This window comes from Hippocampus bargibanti, linkage group LG06 (assembly GCF_051943395.1).
Source record: "Hippocampus bargibanti isolate YZ-2025 linkage group LG06, ASM5194339v1, whole genome shotgun sequence".
Classification (NCBI taxonomy): Eukaryota; Metazoa; Chordata; class Actinopteri; order Syngnathiformes; family Syngnathidae; genus Hippocampus; species Hippocampus bargibanti.
Window position 1 is genome coordinate 11,044,799 of NC_142739.1, and position 22,545 is coordinate 11,067,343.

Here is a 22,545-nt window from a genome sequence, read left to right on the forward strand (position 1 = left end):
CTATTTTTTTCTAAATTGGACCTCTGCAGCGCTTACCATCTGGTCCGTATCCGTGAGGGGACAAATGGAAAACAGCATTCAAGACACCTTTAGGGCATTTTGAGTACCTGGTGATGCCGTTCGGACTGACGAACGCGCCCGCCGTCTTCCGAAATCTAATCAATGATGTGCTCAGGGACTTCCTCAATGTTTTTGTTTTTGTATACCTTGATGACATTCTCATTTTCTCTCGATCTGCAGAGGAGCACCGGCAACACGTCCGACGGGTCCTGGCCCGGCTCCTGCAAAACCGGCTCTACGTGAAGGCAGAGAAGTGCGAGTTCCATGTCCGCTCTTTGTCTTTTCTGGGGTTCGTCGTGGAGCAGGGGCAGCTCAGGGCTGACCCCGCCAAAACTAAAGCGGTGGTAGAATGGCCTACCCCGAAGACGCGCAAGCAGCTCCAGCGGTTTCTGGGGTTTGCCAACTTCTACCGCCGCTTCATTCGCGGTTATAGTCAGAAGGCACTCCCCCTCACTAAGCTCACGTCCACCAAGGTTCCCTTTAGGTGGACGCCCGACGCTGAGGGGGCGTTCAACCGCCTCCGTGTAGCCTTCACTAATCCCCCTGTCCTGCGTCATCCCGACCCGGACCTCCCGTTTACGGTTGAGGTTGACACATTCAAGTCCGGAGTAGGGGCCATCCTGTCCCAGCGCTCTCCCACTGACCAGAAGCTACGCCCATGCGCCTTTTTCTCCCGCCGAAGCCAACTATGACGTCGGCAACCGGGAACTGCTGGCGGTCGTCTTGGCGCTGCAGGAATGGAGACACTGGCTTGAGGGAGCTAAACACCCCTTCACCGTCTACACGGATCATAAAAACCTGGCGGCCATCCGGTCTGCCAAGAGACTTAACTCACGACAGGCCCGATGGTCACTCTTCCTCACCCGTTTCAACTTTTCTCTCACCTACTGCCCAGGATCGCAGAAGACCAAGCCCGATGCCCTATCCCGCATTCATGAGCCGGCAGAAAGGGAGGAGATCACCGCCAACATCCTGCCGGCCCAGCGCATCCTGGGCGCCCTGAGGTGGGAGGTTGAGAGGAAAGTTCAGCAAGCCCAGGGGGCTGCCCCACGGATCGCCTGTTCATCCCCCCTCCGCTACGTACTGAGGTGCTCATCTGGGGGCACACCTCCAAGATAGCTTGTCACCCGGGGGTTAACAGGACGATCCAACTCATCGCCCAACGGTTCTGGTGGCCGGGGTTCAGGAGGGACATCACCCTCTTCGTGAAAGCCTGCTCGACTTGCGCCCATGGGAAAGCTTCCCACCAGCCCCCGGCAGGACTCCTCCAGCCTCTACCGGTACCGTCCAGACCCTGGTCCCACATCTCCGTCGACTTCGTGACAGGCCTCCCCCCCTCCCGTGGCAAGACGGTCGTCCTCAGCGTATTGGACCGATTCTCCAAGTCGGCCCACTTCGTCCCATTAACCAGGTTGCCGTCCGCTCAACTCCTGGTTAACCACGTCTTCCGTCTCCACGGGATTCCGACGAACATCGTGTTGGACCGGGGACCGCAGTTCGTGTCCAAGGTATGGAAGCGTTTCTGTCGGTCCCTCGGGGCGTCGGTGAGCCTGTCGTCTGGATACCATCCCCAGACCAATGGACAGACGGAGAGGAAGAACCAGGACCTGGAGGCGGCCCTCCGGTGCGTGGCGTACTCCTGGGCGGAGTACGCCCACAACTCCCTGGTCTCCACAGCCACAGGTCGGTCCCCGTTCATGTCCGCCTGTGGCTATCAGCCGCCTCTGTTTCCCACCCAGGAGGGCCAGGTGGAGGTCCCGTCTATCGAACATCACCTCAGACGGGCCCACCGAGTCTGGAAGGAGACCTGGGCCGCCCTGTCACGCACGGCGTCCTGGAACCAGCTGGTCGCGGACCGTCGTCGGCGACAGGCACCCAGCTACCAGGTCGGGCAGGAGGTTTCGCTGTCCACGAGGGACCTTCGGCTAGCGGGGACTTCTGCCAAACTGGGCCCCCGCTTCACTGGTCCCTTCCCCATCGAGGCCATCCTCAGCCCGGTCTCGGTGAGGCTCCGGCTGCCACCCACCATGCGGATCCATCCCGTATTCCATGTTTCCCTCCTCAAGCCAGTGGAAACCAGCTCCAAAGACTGGGCCGAGCCTTCATTGACGAACTGTCAAGGAATGGATCCGCAACTCATTTGTCAACAAACCAGGTGAATCCAGCATGATTGTGCAAGAGGAAGAACAACTGCTGGAGTTAGCAAATGATGGCGGACTTAAAAGTATGTTTGAGACAACAACTCTGCCGGTGTTTTGGATTAAAGCGATGGCAGAATACCCCGAGATCGCCACAACAGCACTGAAAACCCTGTTGCAGTTTCCGACATCTTATTTGTGTGAAGCGGGGTTTTCTGCAGTGACAGCAACCAAAACATAACTACGGAGTAGACTGGACTGTCTCGTTGCAGAGAAAAAAGCCCAGGGGTCCCACTGATTCAGTTGTAGTGAGTTCTTTTTTCATGCGCTTTGTACTTGTTTTTGTGGTGTATCCTATTTAGAAGGCACATTTAAACATTACCATGGTGACCATAGAGCGTTAAGGGGCAGAGACGATGTTTCATATTGTAATCCCCCTCGGCGTGATAAAGGATGCGCACAGTCGCTGGCACAGCTGGATAGGCTTTTATTCAGCAAACGTTGCAGTTAGCATAATCATACCGCAGTTGTTGTTTCGCCACAACTCACGCGCAGTCATCTCCTCATGCTCTCTCACGGACTACTCGTTGTCGGGTCCTCCCTTCTCTCCGTGACGTCATGCTCCCCCGACTAGCCCAGCCCCCAAACATGCAACTCACAAGCACCGGACGTTACAATATGTTGTTGTTAGCGCGATCTTATCAGGACTCTGCGAATAAAGAGTATAAAAATGCACAATGGATTCACGTTTATTATTATATTTAAAAGAAAGAAAAAAAAACAGTTTCCATGCCTGTCGTATGATTTTATTATGTTGTATTTATTCGCCGGTCCGTGAAAATTATGTCTGACATTAAACCGGTCTGTAGCGCAAAAAGTTTGGGGACCCCTGCTTTAATGGACGCGATCAGTCTTGGAATATAAATATCTGTATGCTTTGAGGAAAAGGTTTCTTCAGCCATCATCTGTACTTCTTTGAAGGTGCTGGACGTTTTGCTCCTCAACCGAAAAGCTTTGTCAGCGAACTAAAGTTGTGCTGGTAACTCAGACCCTATATATACAGTATATCCCTAATAGACAGGGGTGGCGGTGCTAGACCTCTGCGCTGATAGGTCCCTGCCATAAGGTTGTGGGAGCAGTAGACGACTCCCTGAAGACAATATAATTACCATTTTGTGTGTCAAAACTGCTCCCTTTTCACTCTTGACATAGGTGAAAATTGGGAGATTAAAAGAGGGAGATCAAATGGCGGTGCTTCAAGAAGAATATGAATCACATCCGCGGGAGACACCACAGAGAAGGTCAAAGACTAGAAGCAGGAAGAGCATCCTGTTCTTTCTTCTTCTGATGAATCAATTATAAAGTAGACGATCTTTTGACTTAAAAAAAATCTCATCCACTTTTTTGACACTCAATGATCAGTTACCAACACTTGCTTCTTTCTCCATCTTGTTCTTTAATTGTCACACTTCCTTCTTCTCCATCCCCTATGTAAATACACACGTTTCTTCACAAACACAATGCTCAGAAACACAGTAGTCATGTATCATCGGTTCATACAGAAAACAGGCGAAATCAACAAAACTCTTGTGGCAGTCAGAGCGCAGTCATCATTAAAAGCTTTGGAATGGCAAAAAGTACAGTGCACTCACATGGCGGGAGAGCTGCTGAAAAGAACAGCGGGGTGGTGAGATGGGTTCTTTTTTGAAATGGTCACAGAGTCAAACATGCTGCACTCAAATGGACAGGGTTGTTAAACCATAGATTAATTAAGAAAAAAAAATCAGTCATTTACAGGACATTCAACTTGATGAAGGAGTCACGATTAGGCATATGTAGGATACTATTCACATGACAATGTACAGCTGTATATACACATTCTCTCCACCCGCCACAAAAAAAAAGTATTCAGGCACTTGCTGCTTTAATCCAGTGATTGTCAACAGTGCGTTTTGATCACTGGCTAAACAGTAGCTACCTCATTCGCCTTCCATAGTCATTCTGCGAGTCCAAAAGGTGCACATTATTTTTCTTCCGTGTGGCTGCAAAATGTTCACCGGGCTGCCATTTGTCAGCTTCGGCGGCTTTCAGGGGTTTATTAGGGCACGTCCAGGAAAACGCTGCTCTTTTTGCTGTTTCAGGTGATACGCTAGCTCGAGCATTTTAAAAGGAGAATGATGGATGATCATGGCTGGTCACAGATAACATTTTCTTGCGTTTAGAGGAAAATATGAGGGAAAACTGTGAATAATAAAAATTTGTGGGGTCCCCCCCACCGCCTATGTTTCAGACAATATCGAGCAGTGACTTTTCCACTGTTCAAATCCCATTAGAATAAAATTGCTAGTGATGCCAATGACATTTTTTTTTTCAATCCAGTCACCAGAATATGCGAATGGAAATGTGAATTCACTCAATAGTTTGTTTCTGTTTTTGCTCTCAGCAATGAATGGAAATTAGAAGGAAAAATAATACCCCACTGCAACTATTAAAGTTGTTGCAATATGTACAGTACAGGTGTCAAAGTCATGGCCCGAGGGCCAAATCTGGCCCGCCACATCATGTTATTTGGCCCGTGAAATCAAATCAAGCATGTCAATTGCCATGATGCTTGCTAAAGTCTGAAACAAAATTTCAAACTGTCCCATGTAAACCACAGTAAGTCATTATTTTTTACTTCAAATTTGAAAGCTAATTACCGTATTTTCCAGTGTATAAGGCACACCCAAAAGTCTTGATTTTCTTCCAAAGATGACCCTGCGCCTTATATGTGAAGTAATATTGAGGCACAACACGTCTCATAACTACTGCCAGAAGCCACTGACTCCATTTCCCCCTGTTGAAGAAGTAGTGCGTAACCCTAGCCTCTACTGTAGGGCCTTATAATGTGGTGTGGAAAATTTATATTCTATATTAACTATATTATAATTGGAAAACGTTTTTCATTCATTGAAGGTGCACCTTATAGTCCAGTGCACCTTAAATATGGAAAATGTTTTAAAATACACCATTCGTTGGGGGTGCGCCTTATACTCCGGTGAGCCTTATACACAGGAAAATACGGTATTCATTAATTTGGTGTGCACTCCATATGTAATATGTGGAGGGGATTAAACATTCTAATGGCTTCCACAAATTCAGAACGGCCCGCCCGAGAGGAAATATCACTACAATGTGGCCCGCGGCAAAAAAATATATTGACACCCTTGATGTACAGTATAAACAATCCCCCACCCCCAAATATAGCAGATTCTTGTCCAGTTTGACTCATCAATTTTAGTTGCCGTTTTAAACCATGAACAACAAGCATCTTTCACATTTGCCAACATGCTTCAACAGTACGACTCAATGCAGAGAGACCTCACAAATGTTACCAAAAAAATTAAGTACATTTTTTTTTCATCCAAGAGCAAAAGTTGGGAAAACCACTTTTTTAGACTGCTGTTTTTTTTTCTTTCCCACTGGATATGAGATACAATCACAAAGTGAAGTACATAATGAATGTAGGTATTCCAAGATAAAACGGGGGAAAAAAAAAGTCAAGAAAGTATTCAAGTCAGTCAGAGGGTTTGGCACTGCAACAGTAATGAGTCCCAAGAAAAGATAATCTGTGTGGCCATCATTAGACGGCAAAATAGAAGTCATGGCTTGATTGGAAAATCTCTTGTGGTGTGTTATTGTCAGAGAATAAGGCAATTTATGGTATGCTAGGTAATTTATGCCACAGGCGCTGTGAATTGCTGTTGTGAGTCTACAGTACAGCATAGCTCTTGGCGAGAAAAAAAAAATGTCCATGTGGCGATAACGCTGTTACAACTCGAGGCCGAATGAAATCATGAACCACGGCCAAGGTGACACGACATGACAAAAACACGGGTCAAATTCGTCATTATTTTTTTCCTTCTTTTTTGGGGGGCCTACAGAAAGACTTGGCACAACAGACTTATAAGCACGGAGGCAAAAGCACAAAAGTATTTTAAAAAAAGGTAAAACATTACAACAAGGGGAAAAAAATCACAGCTATACATTAAAGGTTAAAATTGTGAACCACATGAATTTTCCCATTCAAGTTCTTTCATGAGCACAGGTCCAAACACTGACATGAAGAAGTTTCCCGAAAACCTTAAATCAATCGCATGAAATACTTGTTCTGCATTTAGTTGCTATCTCCCCTCAAAGCAGTCCAAATACTCCAAGATGAGGTCATAGCAGAATCGATACTGGTCCTAAGAACAAAAACAAATACTTTTTCTCAAGTGTCACAACATTGCGATAGGTTGAACTACTGAAACTCTTACCAGGGATTCCACCATGTTGGGTTTGCAGTTGCGTAATGTTTTGACTGCATAGAAGATGTCCACCATGTTCTGGTACTGAATCATCTCCAGGAGAATGTTGCAGGCACAGAAGGTCCCACTGCGACCGCCACCATTACTGAGGAATAGAAACCCCATGTGAAAAAAAACTGTAAACACGGTTCTGAACGACAATTTCGTGACATGCAGGACCATCTTAACTTGATGGCGGGATACTCGTCATGGTTTGAGCTGGGTGTGTTTTCACTCCAAATTAGTAGAGAGAAAACCGGAGGGGAAAAGTGGCCCAGGGGTCCAGTGGGTCGATTAGATTAGGTGACCCTTTATTTATCTCACAGTGGAGACATTTACATTTCACAGCAGCAAAAACAAAATACCGGAGCTGCTGTAAAGGGAGCATTAGCATTTCAACCTCACAGTGTAGAGGTCGCTGGTTCGATCCGGCTCCGGCCTTGCTGTGTGAAGTTTGCATGTTCTTCCCGTATGTGTGTGACTTTTCTCCGGGTTCCCCAAATAATGCATGGCAGGCTGATGGAATGCTCCAAATTGTCCTTAGGTGTGAGTGTGAGAGTGGGTGGTTGTTTGTCTCTCCTTGTCCTGTGATTGGCTAACAACCAATTCAGGTGTGCCTCATCTATTGCCTGAAGACAGTTGGCATAGTCTCCAGCATGCTCTGCGACTGTTGTGAGGATTAAGCGTTTCGGAAAATGAATAGATGGATGGGAAAAAAAAAACACTGCACAGAATATACTACTCTAAACTGGAGATGCTGACAAGAAACAATTAACAATCATGCTGTGCACTTTATTGATGCAAAAACAAACTGTTCCGATACATTAATTGGTAAAATATACGCCACACCATTACATTGTTGTCATGAATTGAATAATGGCTTTGTGTAATGAAATAAAAATGGGAATGCATTTTAATATTGTGCTCAAAGACAAAAGACAATGTGTTAGGAACAAAGAATGTGTAGCGTAAAAGGGCCTTTTTATCTAATATTATTCAAATCAAACCATTTTAATATATTTTGTATGCCTCCTCCATCTAAATAATTTTACTACTACATTGCCAATGTTTCTCTTATTGAGAAACTGCAAATTTATATCAATCTTTGGGAGAGACCGCCGAGCTATGCTAGCTCATGTGAGGGGTTGGGTAGTGGTGGGCATACGAGTAAACAAAAAACATTTCAGCTAGCAAACATAGACTCTCCTAAAGGCTGCCAGAAATGTCACAGAGATTTATCTGATGGCCCTCATTGAAAGAGCATGTTTGCGCTATCTGGACACACCAATAGGAAATTTGTGAAAAGCTGCTTAGGGGGAACAAAATAGAGAAATAAGAGCACCTCCTGGCATTCCCTCGAACCTATTGCTCTGCTCATCACAAAATTAAGACAGCATCAATAAAGTCCAAAAGGACAAAACACTCACACTCTCTTGAGGCAAACGCAGCAATGGCAGCGAAAGAAGCCGGCACAACCAATAAAAGCAATTGGAAGCTAATCAATTGTTGTCATTGCTGTGGCAGCCTTGGATTTGCTGCAGTGAGGAGCATCACATTTTTTATGAAGTCATAATTGATTTGATCTCCATAATCTCTTTCCTGGTTGTCGGGAGTAATACTGTGTGACACCGCTGAGTGATGCGCTTTCGGGTGGCGGCGGGAACGTGTGATGGGTCGGAAATGGCCCAGACGGCCAATTTATATTCATTAAGCGACATGTGCACTGTGGGATCGGGACAATTGATGAGGGTCGCGCACATAATGCAACGCCATTCAAAAATGTCAACATCAAGCGATGTTGATTATTTTGAAGATGGCGCCATTGACTCGTTACTCACAGGCAGTGGACCACGATACGGCCTTCTCCACATTCTCTTTGCCACTTGTGAACTTGAGCCAGCAGGTTGAGGAAAGCCTTCTTGGAGTCGGGAACGTCCCGATATGGTGACCAGCGAAGAAATTGGAACTGGCACACCACCAGTTGGCCCTCTTGCAGCTGAAAATGACAAGCTGGAGTTACAAGGATGAAGAATTAGAGTGGCTAATGTGTGAGCGGGTTGAGCCAATAGCAATTGAACTGTTGACACAGTGCAATTATATCAAACCAAAATGTCCTTCCTTGCTTCACAGAAATGATCAATTGGAATTTGAAGTTTCATTTTGGGTGAAAAAACAGTATTTTTGTGTTCACTTCTTGACAGTTAGCTAGTTATTGAACAAAAATATGGCCGTTCAAGAAAGGGATATGAATAAATTTGCTTTGAACTCATTCGCTGCCATTCCCGAATTTGTTTGGGTTTTGGTTTTTCTTGCGGACGGGGTGCTGATAAAGCGCTGGTGAGACCTCTGGCAATGTTTTTCCCCATCCACGAGGGGGAAGAATTTGCCTTTTGTCCATGTTAGCGCATTGTTCCAGCTTCAGCTTTTGTTAAATGTGTTATATAAATTAATATTTATGTATTGGATTGTATTTTGTACAGCCGCCCCCATTCCAAGCTCAGATAACTCCTGACCCATATAATGTAGGAATTACACTTACTTACTTACTTTTTTTCATTTCATTTTCATTTTTTTCATCATTTCGCTGTGTTGTCACCAGTGTACTCTGTGTCACTCTGCAATTGCAAATGAAAGGATTTTCTCTTTTGGCTCTCATGTATTTACAGCTGCACCGGTATTTTATATATTTTTTTCTTTGGTTGCATCTGTCGTTTATGAGTTGTGTTTTAGCGTTCCCAAGGCTGCTTGCTGGCAATCTCAGCTGTGCTCAGTCAGTTCAGTGACTGAGATCTACGGTTCCGCAGAAGAAAGTGCCACACCAACTGCAAAAAGTGTGTGCGCAAGTGCGTGTGACCGAAGGAAGATCTCTGTGTGTTCATAACCTTGCCCTCAAGACTCTCACCTACCACTTAAGGAGCAGTTGAGAACTGTAAGTCATGCAAATTGGGTTTGCAAAGACATCAATGACACAGGGAGGAATTGCTTTACAGCCTCTCAGACTGTGCAGTTTTTTGTAGTTTTTTTCCCTTTTTTTCTTATACGGGCCACAAAGACGCACTTGCTTATGGTGCATTTTTTTGGCTTTTGCTCCATAATTTGTAAAGCAATGTCATTTGCTTACAAAAGTCTTTGCTGGCTGGTTTTCTATGTAATTTGAACCCTCCCTAACTGTACTCCCCCTCCACCCTCACACACACACCTTCTTGAAGGCCATGCTCACTGAGTGCCAAAACAAGAGGTGGGCAAAACAAGGGCAGATGACAGAGATCGGCAAGGATTGCAATCAAGACAGGAAGTGCTTGACAGGGAGCAGAATTCATGCATATGTTTATGCAGATGTCAGTGCATAAAACACAGCCTGTACCCACACAATCAACATATTGAAGCGTGGAAAGGGAGAGGGGGTGGGGGGCACATATGCAAATTTTGATTGGGTGAGATAAGAGCAAATCCAACACATTCCTCAAAAGAGCTTTATTTATTTAAATACTGTACCATAGAAATATAAACATTCCCTGAATGAATATCCTATGTGATAGTTGTTTTCTGCACAGTAAGTTTTGCTTTGAGCAATATGCTCCCTAACATTTTGTTTTATAGGGGCAATTACCACAGAAATAGGAGAAATTGTCAATTTTATTATAAAATCATTCAGAAACGATGCAATATATTTTAACTTTATGGTGAGCTGCACTTCATAAAATCTGTCTACATGTGTACGTCTCTGTTTTAAATTCCATCTTCACAATCTGACCATAAGTCAACGTTTGCGCAATCACTGGACGATCGACATGTGAATTATTATCACAGCACCGCTGATTAGATTGACAGAAAAAAAAATAAAAGTGGGCGACAGGAAGCTTGAACAGGAAATGTCTACTAGTTGATTTGGTGAAAGTTGTTAGACGTTTAAAACATAAGTAGCCCTACCAAGACCCTGAAGCTTGTTGAATTTGACTTTCAAATATTACTTACAATATGCTGTATATTATTTCGCATTTTGGAACCAAGTTGCCAAGCACTGTTACAATACAAGTGGCCTAGTGGTCGACTTTACAATGCAGCGGTACCGGCTGTTGTTTGTGGAGTTTGCATGTTCTCCCTGTGGCTATTTGAGCTTTCCGCAGGTAGTCCGTTTTCCTCCCACATTACTAAAACGTGTTGCAGGTTAATGGAACACTCTAAACCACACGTGTCAAAGTCGACGCCCGGGGGCCAAATTTGATCCACCACATCATTTAATTCGGCCCTAAATGTCAAATTGTCGGAGGTAAATCACAATAACATTATTCTTGACTTCAGATTTGAAAAGTAGCTATTCATTAATTTTTTGTGTGTGCTATATGTCATATGTGGAGGGGATTAAACACTCTAATAGCTTCCCCAAATTGTAAACAGCCCCTGAAAGGAAACTGTAACTACAATGTGGACCGCGGCAAAAAGTTTACTTTGACACCCCTGCTCGAAACTGTCATGAGGTGCGAGTGCAAGCAGTTGTTTGTCTTTGTATGTCCGGCGATTGGCTGGCGACCAGTTCAGGGAGTATCCTGGCTACTGCTCACAGACGGTTGCGATAGGTTGTACCCTGCCCCGTGACCCCACTGCGAGGATCAGCGGATCAGAAAAAGGATGGATGGGTGGATGTAATAATACAGTCGATGAAGAACCGAACACAAATTTGTGGCCTGCATTTTGGAATTACTTTATGAAAGGTAGGAAATGTTGTTGAGTAAGCAACGGAAAGTACGATAAGATGAAGGGGGCAATGCTGTTGAAATCCGCCATCAAGTTATGCATTCAGCCTTTCAGCTGGCATACACACGAAGTAGTCATATAGAAATTCAAATCATTTCCCTTCAGACTTCAGTTTTTTTTTCCTTCCCAGACAAGCCTACAGCACTTTGACTTTGAGATGACTCGCATATGGTCCACAGCTCATGCATTTATAATAAGGTTATAATAACAAGCTATCACGTGTGAGTGGAGCAACATGACAAGCGCATGTGTTTCTTTTTTCTTGAACCCCGATGATGCTCACCCTTGTGACGTTCTTGACCCGAAAGAGGCGAGTAATGACATCTTCATCAGCTGACATGGAGAGAAACTCTACCTCCATGGGCCCATACTGCTGGAGACCGGGTTCTGGCCAGTACTGGACACACGGCTACAGGTGGGAGGAAAAAAAACAATATTGACGAAAGGACTGTTTAATCGTGAATGTGTGTGATGTATATGTTTATTATATTTTATTTTTATATGGTTATTTTATTTTTATTATTATACATTAAAGTCTCGTTATATCGATATCGGATATATCGATAGTCCCGGTTATATCGATACTATTTCTATGCACGCACGGAGAAAATTACATGCAAACAGGCACGGATATATCGATATTCCCGGTTATATCGATATTTTTTCGGCCTCCCTTGAATATCGATATAACGACTGTCACCATTAGGGCTCTTTGGCTGTGTGCAGTCCCACTTTATTTCCGTTATTGACGTATTTTATGCGCATCTCATTAGCACATACTTTGAATACTTCCCCAGTTCCTAGAGATAAATGTGGCACAACCATTTTAGCCAAATAGAAACGTTTCATGCCACACCGTCAAAGAAAAATAGCACCAAAATTATTCATTGTGAAATAATGATGATCATGTCGTGATTTGGGCTTAAAGTTTGTGACTTGGTGTGTCTGCGCACGACTTACAGTATGTGGTATGAATTGTATGAAATGATTAACGTATTTTCTGGTATATAAGGCGCACCCAAAATCATTTATTTTCTTCAAAAGATGACCCTGCGCCTTATACGCAGGTGCGCCTTATATGTGTAATAGTATTGAGCCACAACAGGTTCTCGCAACTCCTGTCAGCGGCCACCGACTCCATTTCAACCTGTAGAAGAAGTACAGTAAAGTCTCGTTATATCGATATCGGATATATCGATAGTCCCGGTTATATCGATACTATTTCTTTGCACGCACTGAGAAAATTACATGCAAACAGGGTCGGATATATCGATATTCCCGGTTATATCGATATTTTTTCGGCCTCCCTTGAATATCGATATAACGAGACTTTACTGTATTTATATTATTTTTTTAAGGAACTTTCTGGGGTTCATACGTGTCACCAGGTGACTAACATATGGAAATTGTATGCATTTGCTATCCAGTTGATAATTAACACTACTCGTGCAACTGTTCATTAGTGCAAATATTAAATCAGGCTTTGGGCTGCCACTGATCGTATTTAGACATTATGAAAATGTCACAGAAGACAAAACTGATTTAAAACATACAGGTGGGAGGGCTATTAAGCTTAGAATATTTTGTTTTTCATCTTTTCACCACGTTTCAAATTGATGCTGTGAACTGCAAATTTCCCCATTGTGAGACTATTAAAGGCTTTCTGATTCAATTTTTTTTTATTGACAGTTGTCAGAGATATTCGGTCGGCCACAGTGGACAAAGGCTCGAACACAGGAAGACACAGCCATTCATGACTGACGCCCAAATTCTGCAGCCCTCTGCCAAGCTATTCATTGAGAGTACAGTGATACCTTGGATCACGAACTTAATTGGTTCCCAGAAAGTGTATGGAAGGTTAAAAGTGTGTATTCCAAAAATTAATTTCCCATAGGAAACCACTAAAATAATAATAATCTGTTCCCATGTGCCCATAAAACATAGTTTCAACTAAATAAGCTTTGAAACTCCAGACAATATACCTTATTTTATGTAGGATAAATGTGCTGTGGTATTGTAATTAAAGAAATAAACTGTACTGTGTAATAAAGTCATTTTATTTACCTTTGTGATGATCGTTGATGGCTTGATGGAATGGATAGCTTTTTGCAAGTGTCTCAAGAAGTTGTGATATTGCAACAGCAACAGATGCAGGCATACACACGAGAAACTTCATTAATAGCTGGTTCCCTTGCTTGTATGTTCTCTTCAAATTGTACAGATGGTTTGCTTGGGTTATTTGTGGAGCCTGATTTCATGGGATACTTAACCCTCACAGTGTACACTCTGCCTTTGAACTATCAATAAAGTTGAAACGAGTCCAAATTTCACTGTGTTTTCCATCCATTTTCTTGCCATTTTACTTTTTTTTTTGTTTCAAGTTCTGTCGTCTCCCTTTCATGTCTGTGTGTTTCTGTTTCTGTTCCTGCTCACGGATGCATGTGTCCTACTGTGTGTGTCCCGTCCCTCCTCTACCACGGTCTTGACCATTCATGTGCGGCTTTAACTGAAGACTGGTGGCAGGGAAAAGAGGACAAAAAAAGGTCGGCTGCGATTCTTAGCTCCTTCGCTTGTTCGCGAACGACACATCACTCATTGTGGCGCTCCGTGTGTTTCCCGGAAAATAGTTTGTATGCCAAGATTATATTCTCGCGAATTTAACATTCGTAAGGCGAAAGGTTCGTTAGCTAAAGCGTTTGTAAGCCGAGGTATCACTGTATATGCAAATTAAAGTGATACATTAGTAAAACATAGTCTTCTTGATTTGAATACCACACCCCTGGACGTCCCAAGCACCAACAACTATAAACAACAGAACATAGACATTTTAATTAGTTGCCTTTCCCTGAACCGATAGTTTTGTAATCTGGCTCAAACACAAAATCGTGGGCTGCATTTTGGAATTACTTTATGAAAGGTAGGAAAAGTTTTGGAGTGAAAACGATTTCTGACACTTATTTAAGTAAAAATGGCAGTAGCAGAAATTAGGTAACATAATATTATTAAGCGGGCGGCCCGGTAGTCGAGTGGTTAGCACACCGGCTTCACAGTGCAGAGGTCGCCGGTTCACGTCCCGGTCCGGCCTCCCTGTGTGGAGTTTGCATGTTCTCCCCGGACCTGCGTGGGTTTTCTCCGGGTCCTCCGGTTTCCTCCCACACTCCAAAAACATGCATGGCAGGCAGATTGACCACTCCAAATTGTCCCTAGGTGTGAGTGTCAGAGTGACTGTTGTACGTCTTTGTGTGCCCTGCGATTGGCTGGCAACCAATTCAGGGTGTCCCCCGCCTCGTGCCCGAAGACAGCTGAGATAGGCTCCAGCAACCCCCGCGACCCTAATGAGGAATAAGCGGTACGGAAAATGAGATGAGATGAGATGAGAATATTATTAAGCTCATAGATCGGCAATAGTAACTTTGCAATTAGCGTATTTTCCGGTGTCTAAGGCACACTGGACTATGAGGTGCACGCCAAAAAACTTTATCCTGTGACTGTAAAGTGACCTTGAGAATTTTGAAAGGCGCTTAGAAATTAAATGTATTATTATTATTATTATCATCATTATTATTATTATTATTATTATTATAGAATGATGTATTTTCAAACTTTTTCCATGTAAGGTGCACCGTCATTGAATGACAAAAGTTTCCCAAATATAAAGTACCGAGTTCGAGTAAAGCGCAAAATTTTCTACCTAAAAAATAACTGAAGGTTTGGGTGCGCATTATAAACGAGACCTGGGGAAAAATTTCATATATACAGGTATTTAATGCTTTATCCCTTCCAGGAGGGGGCAGCATTTCATTTCCATGGCTATTCTCGCCCTTCAGTTTCGATTATCGGAAAGACCCGGCTGGATCATGCGCATTCCTTTTTTTTTTATTGTCGATTACCATTTCTTTAGCTACGCTTCATTTCCTTTCCTCGCCCACACTGAAATGTGAGTTAAGCATTGCTGTTTCGCACTATTACCAATATCCACAGTTTCGATTCAGTGTTTACATTGTCAATAAATGATTGTTATCACAATGCTTGGTGTGAGCCGAGAAAAAGTGAAACACAATTTTATACTGATTTTTAATTGAATATTATGGATGCACGTTACACACGTGTGCACGTTATACTCGAATAAATACGGTACACCACATTAGACACGCTACTGTAGAAGTTGGGGTTATATACTACAGTAAAGTCTCGTTATATCGATATTCAAGGGAGTCCGAAAAAATATCGATATAACCGGGACTATCGATATATCCGACCCTGTTTGCATGTAATTTTCTCCGTGCGTGCAAAGAAATAGTATCGATATAACCGGGACTATCGATATATCCGATATCGATATAACGAGACTTTACTGTACTTCTTCTACAGGTTGAAATGGAGTCGGTGGCCGCTGACAGGAGTTGCGAGAACCTGTTGTGGCTCAATACTATTACACATATAAGGCGCACCTGCGTATAATGCGCAGGGTCATCTTTTGAAGAAAATAAATGATTTTGGGTGCGCCTTATATACAAGAAAATACATTAATCACTTCATACAATTCATACCACATACTGTAAGTCACAAACTTTAAGCCCAAATCACGACATGATCATCATTATTTCACAATGAATAATTTTGGTGCTATTTTTCTTTGACGGTGTGGCATGAAACGTTTCTATTTGGCTAAAATGGTTGTGCCACATTTATCTCTAGGAACTGGGGAAGTATTCAAAGTATGTGCTAATGAGATGCCCATACAGCGCATAAAATACGTCAATAACGGAAATAAAGTGGGACTGCACACAGCCAAAGAGCCCTAATGGTGACAGTTAAGACGTTTTACACTCGAGAGAATGGTGTCGCTTCAACAACTTATGGAATGGGAGAACTCGCCTGCGTTTATCAGGCAATTAGAGCGAAGATGAGTAAAAACCGGAGCAAACAAGAGCATCAATACATAAACCTTTTAATACAGGAATGTCCTCTCCTTTTATGAATGTGTCTATCACTGCCAGTTTTGTGGGAACACGACAATCCGCAGTCCCACTTAGCATCAAACACTACTCTTTCCAGTGACCAGCTATAAATTATTCTCTTCCCGTTTATGACATGAGACATCATTAACTCACATGAGAATATTTCAAATGTATTAATCCGTGACGTTAAGCAGCCACAACACTCTGGTACAAAAAGGGAAGAAATGTAGAAAAATATAACATTACAGGTCGCCATGTATCTTACCAATTATTTAGAATTTGTCAAACACAGCGGCGTGCCGTGAATTTGCTCACTATGCCTTTAGTAGTGCTACGGCTGAATCAATCCAGACTGAAAAAAAGTGTGGTGTGATTTACTACGAGTCCACTGGAGGGCACCTTTCGCTAGGAAATAACTGAACAACCTATCTTAATGATGTTCATTTTTTTTAAGTCCGTCTTGAAAACGGCTTTAACAGTAAATCTGCAACCAAATCCATTTCTTCTTCTTCAGCCAGTCAATCATAGTTTGAGAAAACTCTGACATTGACCAGCGCCTTCAAGAAGGCGTTGGTACCCCTTTTGGGTTGCTATCTCGAAATGTGATTGGTTAGAGCAAAAGTTTAATATCTTCTAAGCTAATACGTCCGGGTCGAATGTACGCTGGCGCGCTTTTGGCTGCCGCTGTTCGCCCGCAAACATTTTGGCTTCTTTTTGTTTTTTTACGATTCCTGTACCACTGGAAATACTCGACAGTCACCAGAGGAACTTATGGTCGAACTCCAATCCGCTTTGGCTGTCGGATCGTCTCGTGATTCCGGTCGTTTATCCGGACCGCGAACGAGAACACGGACGATCTCCACCCACCTGTACCCGCTGTTGAGGGCTAACCTGGGCGCTGCCTGTCTCTGGACGTTGCTGGTTGCTATCATGTCGCTCCTCCAACGACCCGTTGGACGGCTGCAATATTCGGCGTCAGAGCTGCTTGAACTCCGCTCCCGGTGGACGAGCGTGCCACAGGCGATTTTCCGATTCCCGGAAATCGCTCGCCGCCCTTCCCGGAGGTATATCCACCGCGGATCACGTCGAGACTTTCACCTCGACGACTCCAAGGATATCACCTCCCTGTGGTCATCTTTCCGCCGGCCACGCAGAGGTTACAGCCGCTCCGTGCAACACCGTGTGTTGGCCGGCCTGGCTAGGTCGGCCAATACCCCTCAAAATGACACCACGAGCGTCACTTTCGACCTCCTGAACATCCGCTCGCTTACGGGTAAGGGTTGTCTTATCCAAGACATCCTTAGTGACCGTAAGCTGGACTTCTTCTGTTTGAATGAGACCTGGCAAACGGCGGGGGACTTTTCCGAGTTGAACGACACGACGCCACCTGGGTTTGTTTACCTCTCAAAACCCCGCCTCTCGGGCCGCGGAGGCGGTCTCGCGATATTTTACCGCGAGATCTGGAAAGTCACTCAAGTACCAGTCCCGGAAACTCTCTCATTTGAATGCCTTGCGTGTCAAATTTCTGGTCCATCTCCCACAGTTATAGCCACTGTATATCGTCCCCCTAAACCACATCGTGACTTTTTAAAAGACTTCTCAGCCGTCCTCACACACCTCTCCACTCTGTCACCAAATATTATTATCCTTGGGGACTTCAACATACACATTGACAATTCCACCCATCCCCTCACCAAAGACTTTATTTCCTCATTGGAGAGTTTTGGCTTACACCAATTCTCTGATTTCCCCACGCATATAAAAGGGCATACCCTGGACTTAATATGCTGCTGTGGTTTTACCCCTGCCAACTGCACAGCAAACGAACTTCCTGTAACGGACCATTTCCTCGTCTCATTTAACGTTCCCATCACACTCTCTCTCCCCAAGCCACCGCGCATCATCACTTATCGGAACATCCAACACATTGACACTGTCACCCTCACTGCAATGGCTGCCAACCTCAAACCGGACTACAACTCCCCCCCTGATGAACTTGTTTCCCAATACAACATGGACCTTGCACACATGCTCAACACCCTTGCTCCTGTTAAATCCCGGTCAGTCCAATTCACTCGATCCGCCCCTTGGTTCACCGCCCAACTCCGCTCCACCAAGGCGAAAACTCGGCAGCTGGAAAGACTTTACAGAAAGACCGGCCTCACCACCCACCAGGACATGTACACAGCTCACCTCACCCACTACAAGGACTCTATCACGCGCGCAAAATCGGAATACTATTCTGGACTGATTGATGCTAACAGTGGGAATTCACGGACTCTGTTTTCCCTATACAACAAAATCATTCAACCCCCTATCTCTCTCCCCCCACACTTTCACTCCTCAGACACCTGCAACGCACGACTTGTTTTTCACTGAAAAGATCAACAAGATCCACCAGCACCTCGGCTCCTCTGTATCCCCCCCTCCCCCAACCTTCCTACTCCCTATCAACTGCTGTCGTCTTTTGAACTCCCTCATCCCTCCTTACTTTCTGACCTCATCACCAAGTCCAAGAATTCCACCTGTCAACTTGACCCCCTCCCTACTGTCCTCATCAAATCTTGTCTACCTGCTCTCCTCCCTTTTATTTCAGCTATTATTCACTCCTCACTGTCCACTGGAATTGTTCCTGTCCCTCTTAAAACCGCAGCTGTAACACCAATCCTGAAAAAACTTGGTTCAGATCCCAATGATTTCAATAACCTACGTCCAATTTCGCATCTTCCATTTATCGCTAAAATTCTCGAAAAAACCGTCGCCTGTCAACTCCACTTTCACCTCACTCACAATAACCTCTACGAACAATTCCAGTCTGGTTTCCGTCCCCGCCACAGCACTGAATCAGCCCTCATAAAAACCACGAACGACCTTCTCATAGCAGCAGATACCGGCTCCCTCTCTATTCTCATCCTTCTTGATCTATCTGCGGCCTTTGACACCATTTCTCACCCCATCCTGCTCAACCGACTCTCCACTCTAGGCGTGACACACACCCCACTTAGTTGGTTTGACTCCTACCTCACTGGCCGCTCACAGTTTATCCAAATTACCTCATTCACTTCACGGTCCTCCCCTTTGTCTTCTGGTGTGCCCCAAGGTTCTGTCCTGGGGCCCCTTCTCTTTATTATATACCTTCTTCCCCTTGGTGATATCTTCCGCAAATTTGGAATTCATTTTCACTGCCTCGCGGATGACACCCAGCTCTACCTCTCCAGTAAACCCGACGCCTCTCTTCCACCTGCATCCCTTACACTTTGCCTCTCAGAAATCAAATCCTGGTTTTCTCATAACTTTCTCAAACTAAACAGCGAAAAGAACTTCTCCTTGTCGGTACAAAATCCACCCTTCACAAAGCAAACAGTTTCTCTCTCACCATTGACAATTCTACCGTGTCCCCCGCCCTTCAGGTTAAGAGCCTGGGTGTCATCCTTGATAGCACACTATCTTTTCACTCCCACATAAATAACATAACCCGGTCTGCATATTTTCACCTCCGCAATATCAATCGTCTCCGTCCCTCTCTCACCCCTCACACCACTGCTATCCTCGTCCACAGTCTCGTCACCTCCCGTATCGATTATTGTAATTCACTTCTTTTCGGGGTCAATCAAAAATGTCTCCATAAACTCCAACTAGTCCAAAATTCCTCAGCCCGGATCATCACAAAAACCCCCTCATTTCACCACATCACTCCTGTCCTCCAACAGCTCCACTGGCTCCCTGTTAAACTCCGTATTGAATTCAAGATACTTCTGTTTACATTTAAAGCCATCCATAACCTTGCCCCCCCCTATCTGTCTGACCTAATTCAAATCTCCGTTCCTACTCGGGCCCTCAGATCCTCTTCCTCCCTCCACCTCTACACGCCCTCTGCCCGTCTCACAACGATGGGGTGCAGAGCTTTCAGCCGCTCCGCTCCTAAACTCTGGAACTCACTTCCACCCAACATCCGCAACATTGACTCCCTTCCTACTTTCAAATCTCACCTAAAAACCCACCTCTTTAAACTTGCTTACATGGTCTAATTTATTATGCTGTTTTATTATTTATTGCTTTATGCATGATTTTACAGTTTTGTGTGTTGTCTTTGTTGTAAAGTGTCCTTGAGTGTTCAGAAAGATGTATGTATTATTATTATTATTATTATTATTATTATTATAATAGACGCAATTGATGCAAGTATATTTCTGAACCTGGTAACAAATGATGGCTGAAAAGTGATTGGTTAAATGCTGAAAAAACAAAAACACACATGCGAAAGCAGCGCAACAGGGGAAAAGTGAATAAAAGGAAGACAATGTGGAATTATTAATGATAAGAATTCTTGTAAATATTATATATTTTTAGGCCAGCCGAGAAGGCCTTGCAGGCCCTGACGGTCCACCACTGATCAAACGTTTCATGGCTCCATCTTTTGGAGTTTGGATTTGAAATTCTGTATCCTTTGTTACATCATTCCCGTAACATTTCTTAAACTCCTCCGATTGAATGTGGAAGGGCGTTTCTGACGCTAAAATATTCAAAGGTAGTTAATTTGGTATACTGGCAGGAAATGGTGCCTTTAAAGGAAAACTATATTTCACATGGCTTACAGGCCCAGTGGAAAAACTGCAGTGGCGGAGACGCAGCAGACTGGTGTTAATAATAGCAGAGAAGAAGAATGAGCGAGGGAGCTGTAATGTTCTTTATGAGATTGCGGCAAGACGGGAGGCAGAGATTTCCAATCCCTCAAATTAACTCCCCAACAGCTCTCATAACGGAGTATTGCTATTAAAATTGGCAAAAAGTGGCAACGACTCTATTTTCGGGTCTGACTTAAGAAATGCGGCACTGCACCGAAAGAAAGAAAAGCATTTTACCAGCGAGTCGATCACAACTCAGAAACGCACATACGTATCTCCACACCTCATGTTGCCGTCACGACGCATCTATTTTAAAGAAGCGAGTCGAAAGGGTTCCATTGCATGTTTTAAACATAGGACGACTTTTCAAGTGACTCCATGCAATTGTGATCAAGATTAATGATCTAGCGCAAGCGGCTTCTTTTTCAGGACTGTCATACGATGAAATATGTATTTTACAGTTGTACTGAGCCAAGTTTGATTACGCAAAGGTTGTAAGCGTTTCATTGGGAAATGCAATCTTCCGGGGGAAGCAGAGCGATGTCGGTGTTCAAGCCGCTTGCGTTTCATTATCTTTTACATTTTCAAGCCTTTTTTCTTCTTGATTGCGAATGATATTGCCTTCTGTGTTGTCACAATGACACGAAACACAATTAAAATCTAACAGGCAATTGAGCGGTGGAGGAGCAGGAGGAGGAGGAGAGAAGCATGCAGCGAGATTGAAAAAGTGGGACGCCAACAAAAAGAAGTCTGAGATGGTGCTGTAGGGCAGTACAAGCCTATTCTCCTGAGATGGAACTACTGCTTCTTTGAGATCAACGTGGCCAGGGATCAAAGCCAAACAAAATGGCATGAAGGAACTTATCCCAAGAACAGTAAGACACAAATGGTGTGATGGCAGAGAAGAGTGGGAGGGGGAGTGATGACAAGTTCTGACTGATCTAAAAACGATGGCGAAAGTGTCACCTGGTGTTCGGCGAGTTTACATTTTCATCGCAAAGTTTGTTGATTTGGAGCAAAAGGAAGCATGCACGATTTTGACCTTACCCAGGCAGAGTTGGACTGATTCAGTTGGTTGAGCATGACCACAGCTGTGCATCCGTAGTCAAAGACCAGCCTCCAGAAGTCGGTCGTGGTTCCGGGCAGGGGGTGCGGGGTCACGATAAAGGCAGCTTGTTGGTGGAAGCTGTCGGCCAGGGCGGCGTTGATGTAATTGTTGCTCTCCCCTTCTGTGGTCACGAGGAAGGCCAGGGCGCGATCAGGTGGGAGAACATCCATGCTGCGGTTCTTTTCTCGGTTTCTGGGCAACAGGGCGATGCTGCACTCTTCTACATCCAGGTGCGGGGTCACCGAGTTTAGTGTCTGTCAATGGAGACAAAAAACAGTATTTTCCAGTGTATATAGCAATGTAGCCACAAGGGGGCATAAGCCAGTGTCTTATTGTGCCGGTCCCAAGCCCGGAAAAATACAGAGGGATGTGTCAGGAAGGGCATCCGACGTAAAACATTTTGCCAAAACAAATACGCGAATCAAACTTCTGAATCCCATACCGGATCGGTCGAGGCCCGGGTTACCGCCATTGGTACTGTTGACCTTCAGGGTGCCAGTGGAAAATGGACTACTGTTGGTCGAAGAAGGAGAGGAGGGAGGTGTGCCCGGAGGAAAAGAGAGAAATGGA

General features: G+C 44.4%; 1 protein-coding gene across 3 annotated transcripts in view; it reads right to left on the reverse strand.

Annotated features, from left to right (window-relative positions):
• Window positions 1-3,634: 3,634 nt before the first annotated feature.
• Window positions 3,635-22,545, reverse strand: part of ptprub (protein tyrosine phosphatase receptor type Ub) — a 267,362-nt gene continuing 248,451 nt past the window's right edge. For all 3 annotated transcript variants that reach the window (XM_088999589.1, XM_088999588.1, XM_088999587.1), the window contains 5 exons: window positions 21,915-22,229; window positions 11,565-11,690; window positions 8,365-8,522; window positions 6,497-6,632; window positions 3,635-6,424 (listed from right to left, as the gene is read on the reverse strand). In XM_088999589.1, the coding sequence (XP_088855715.1) occupies window positions 6,362-6,424; window positions 6,497-6,632; window positions 8,365-8,522; window positions 11,565-11,690; window positions 21,915-22,229 (798 nt within the window). In that variant the 3' untranslated portion in view covers window positions 3,635-6,361. The remainder of the gene's footprint in view (window positions 6,425-6,496; window positions 6,633-8,364; window positions 8,523-11,564; window positions 11,691-21,914; window positions 22,230-22,545) is intronic.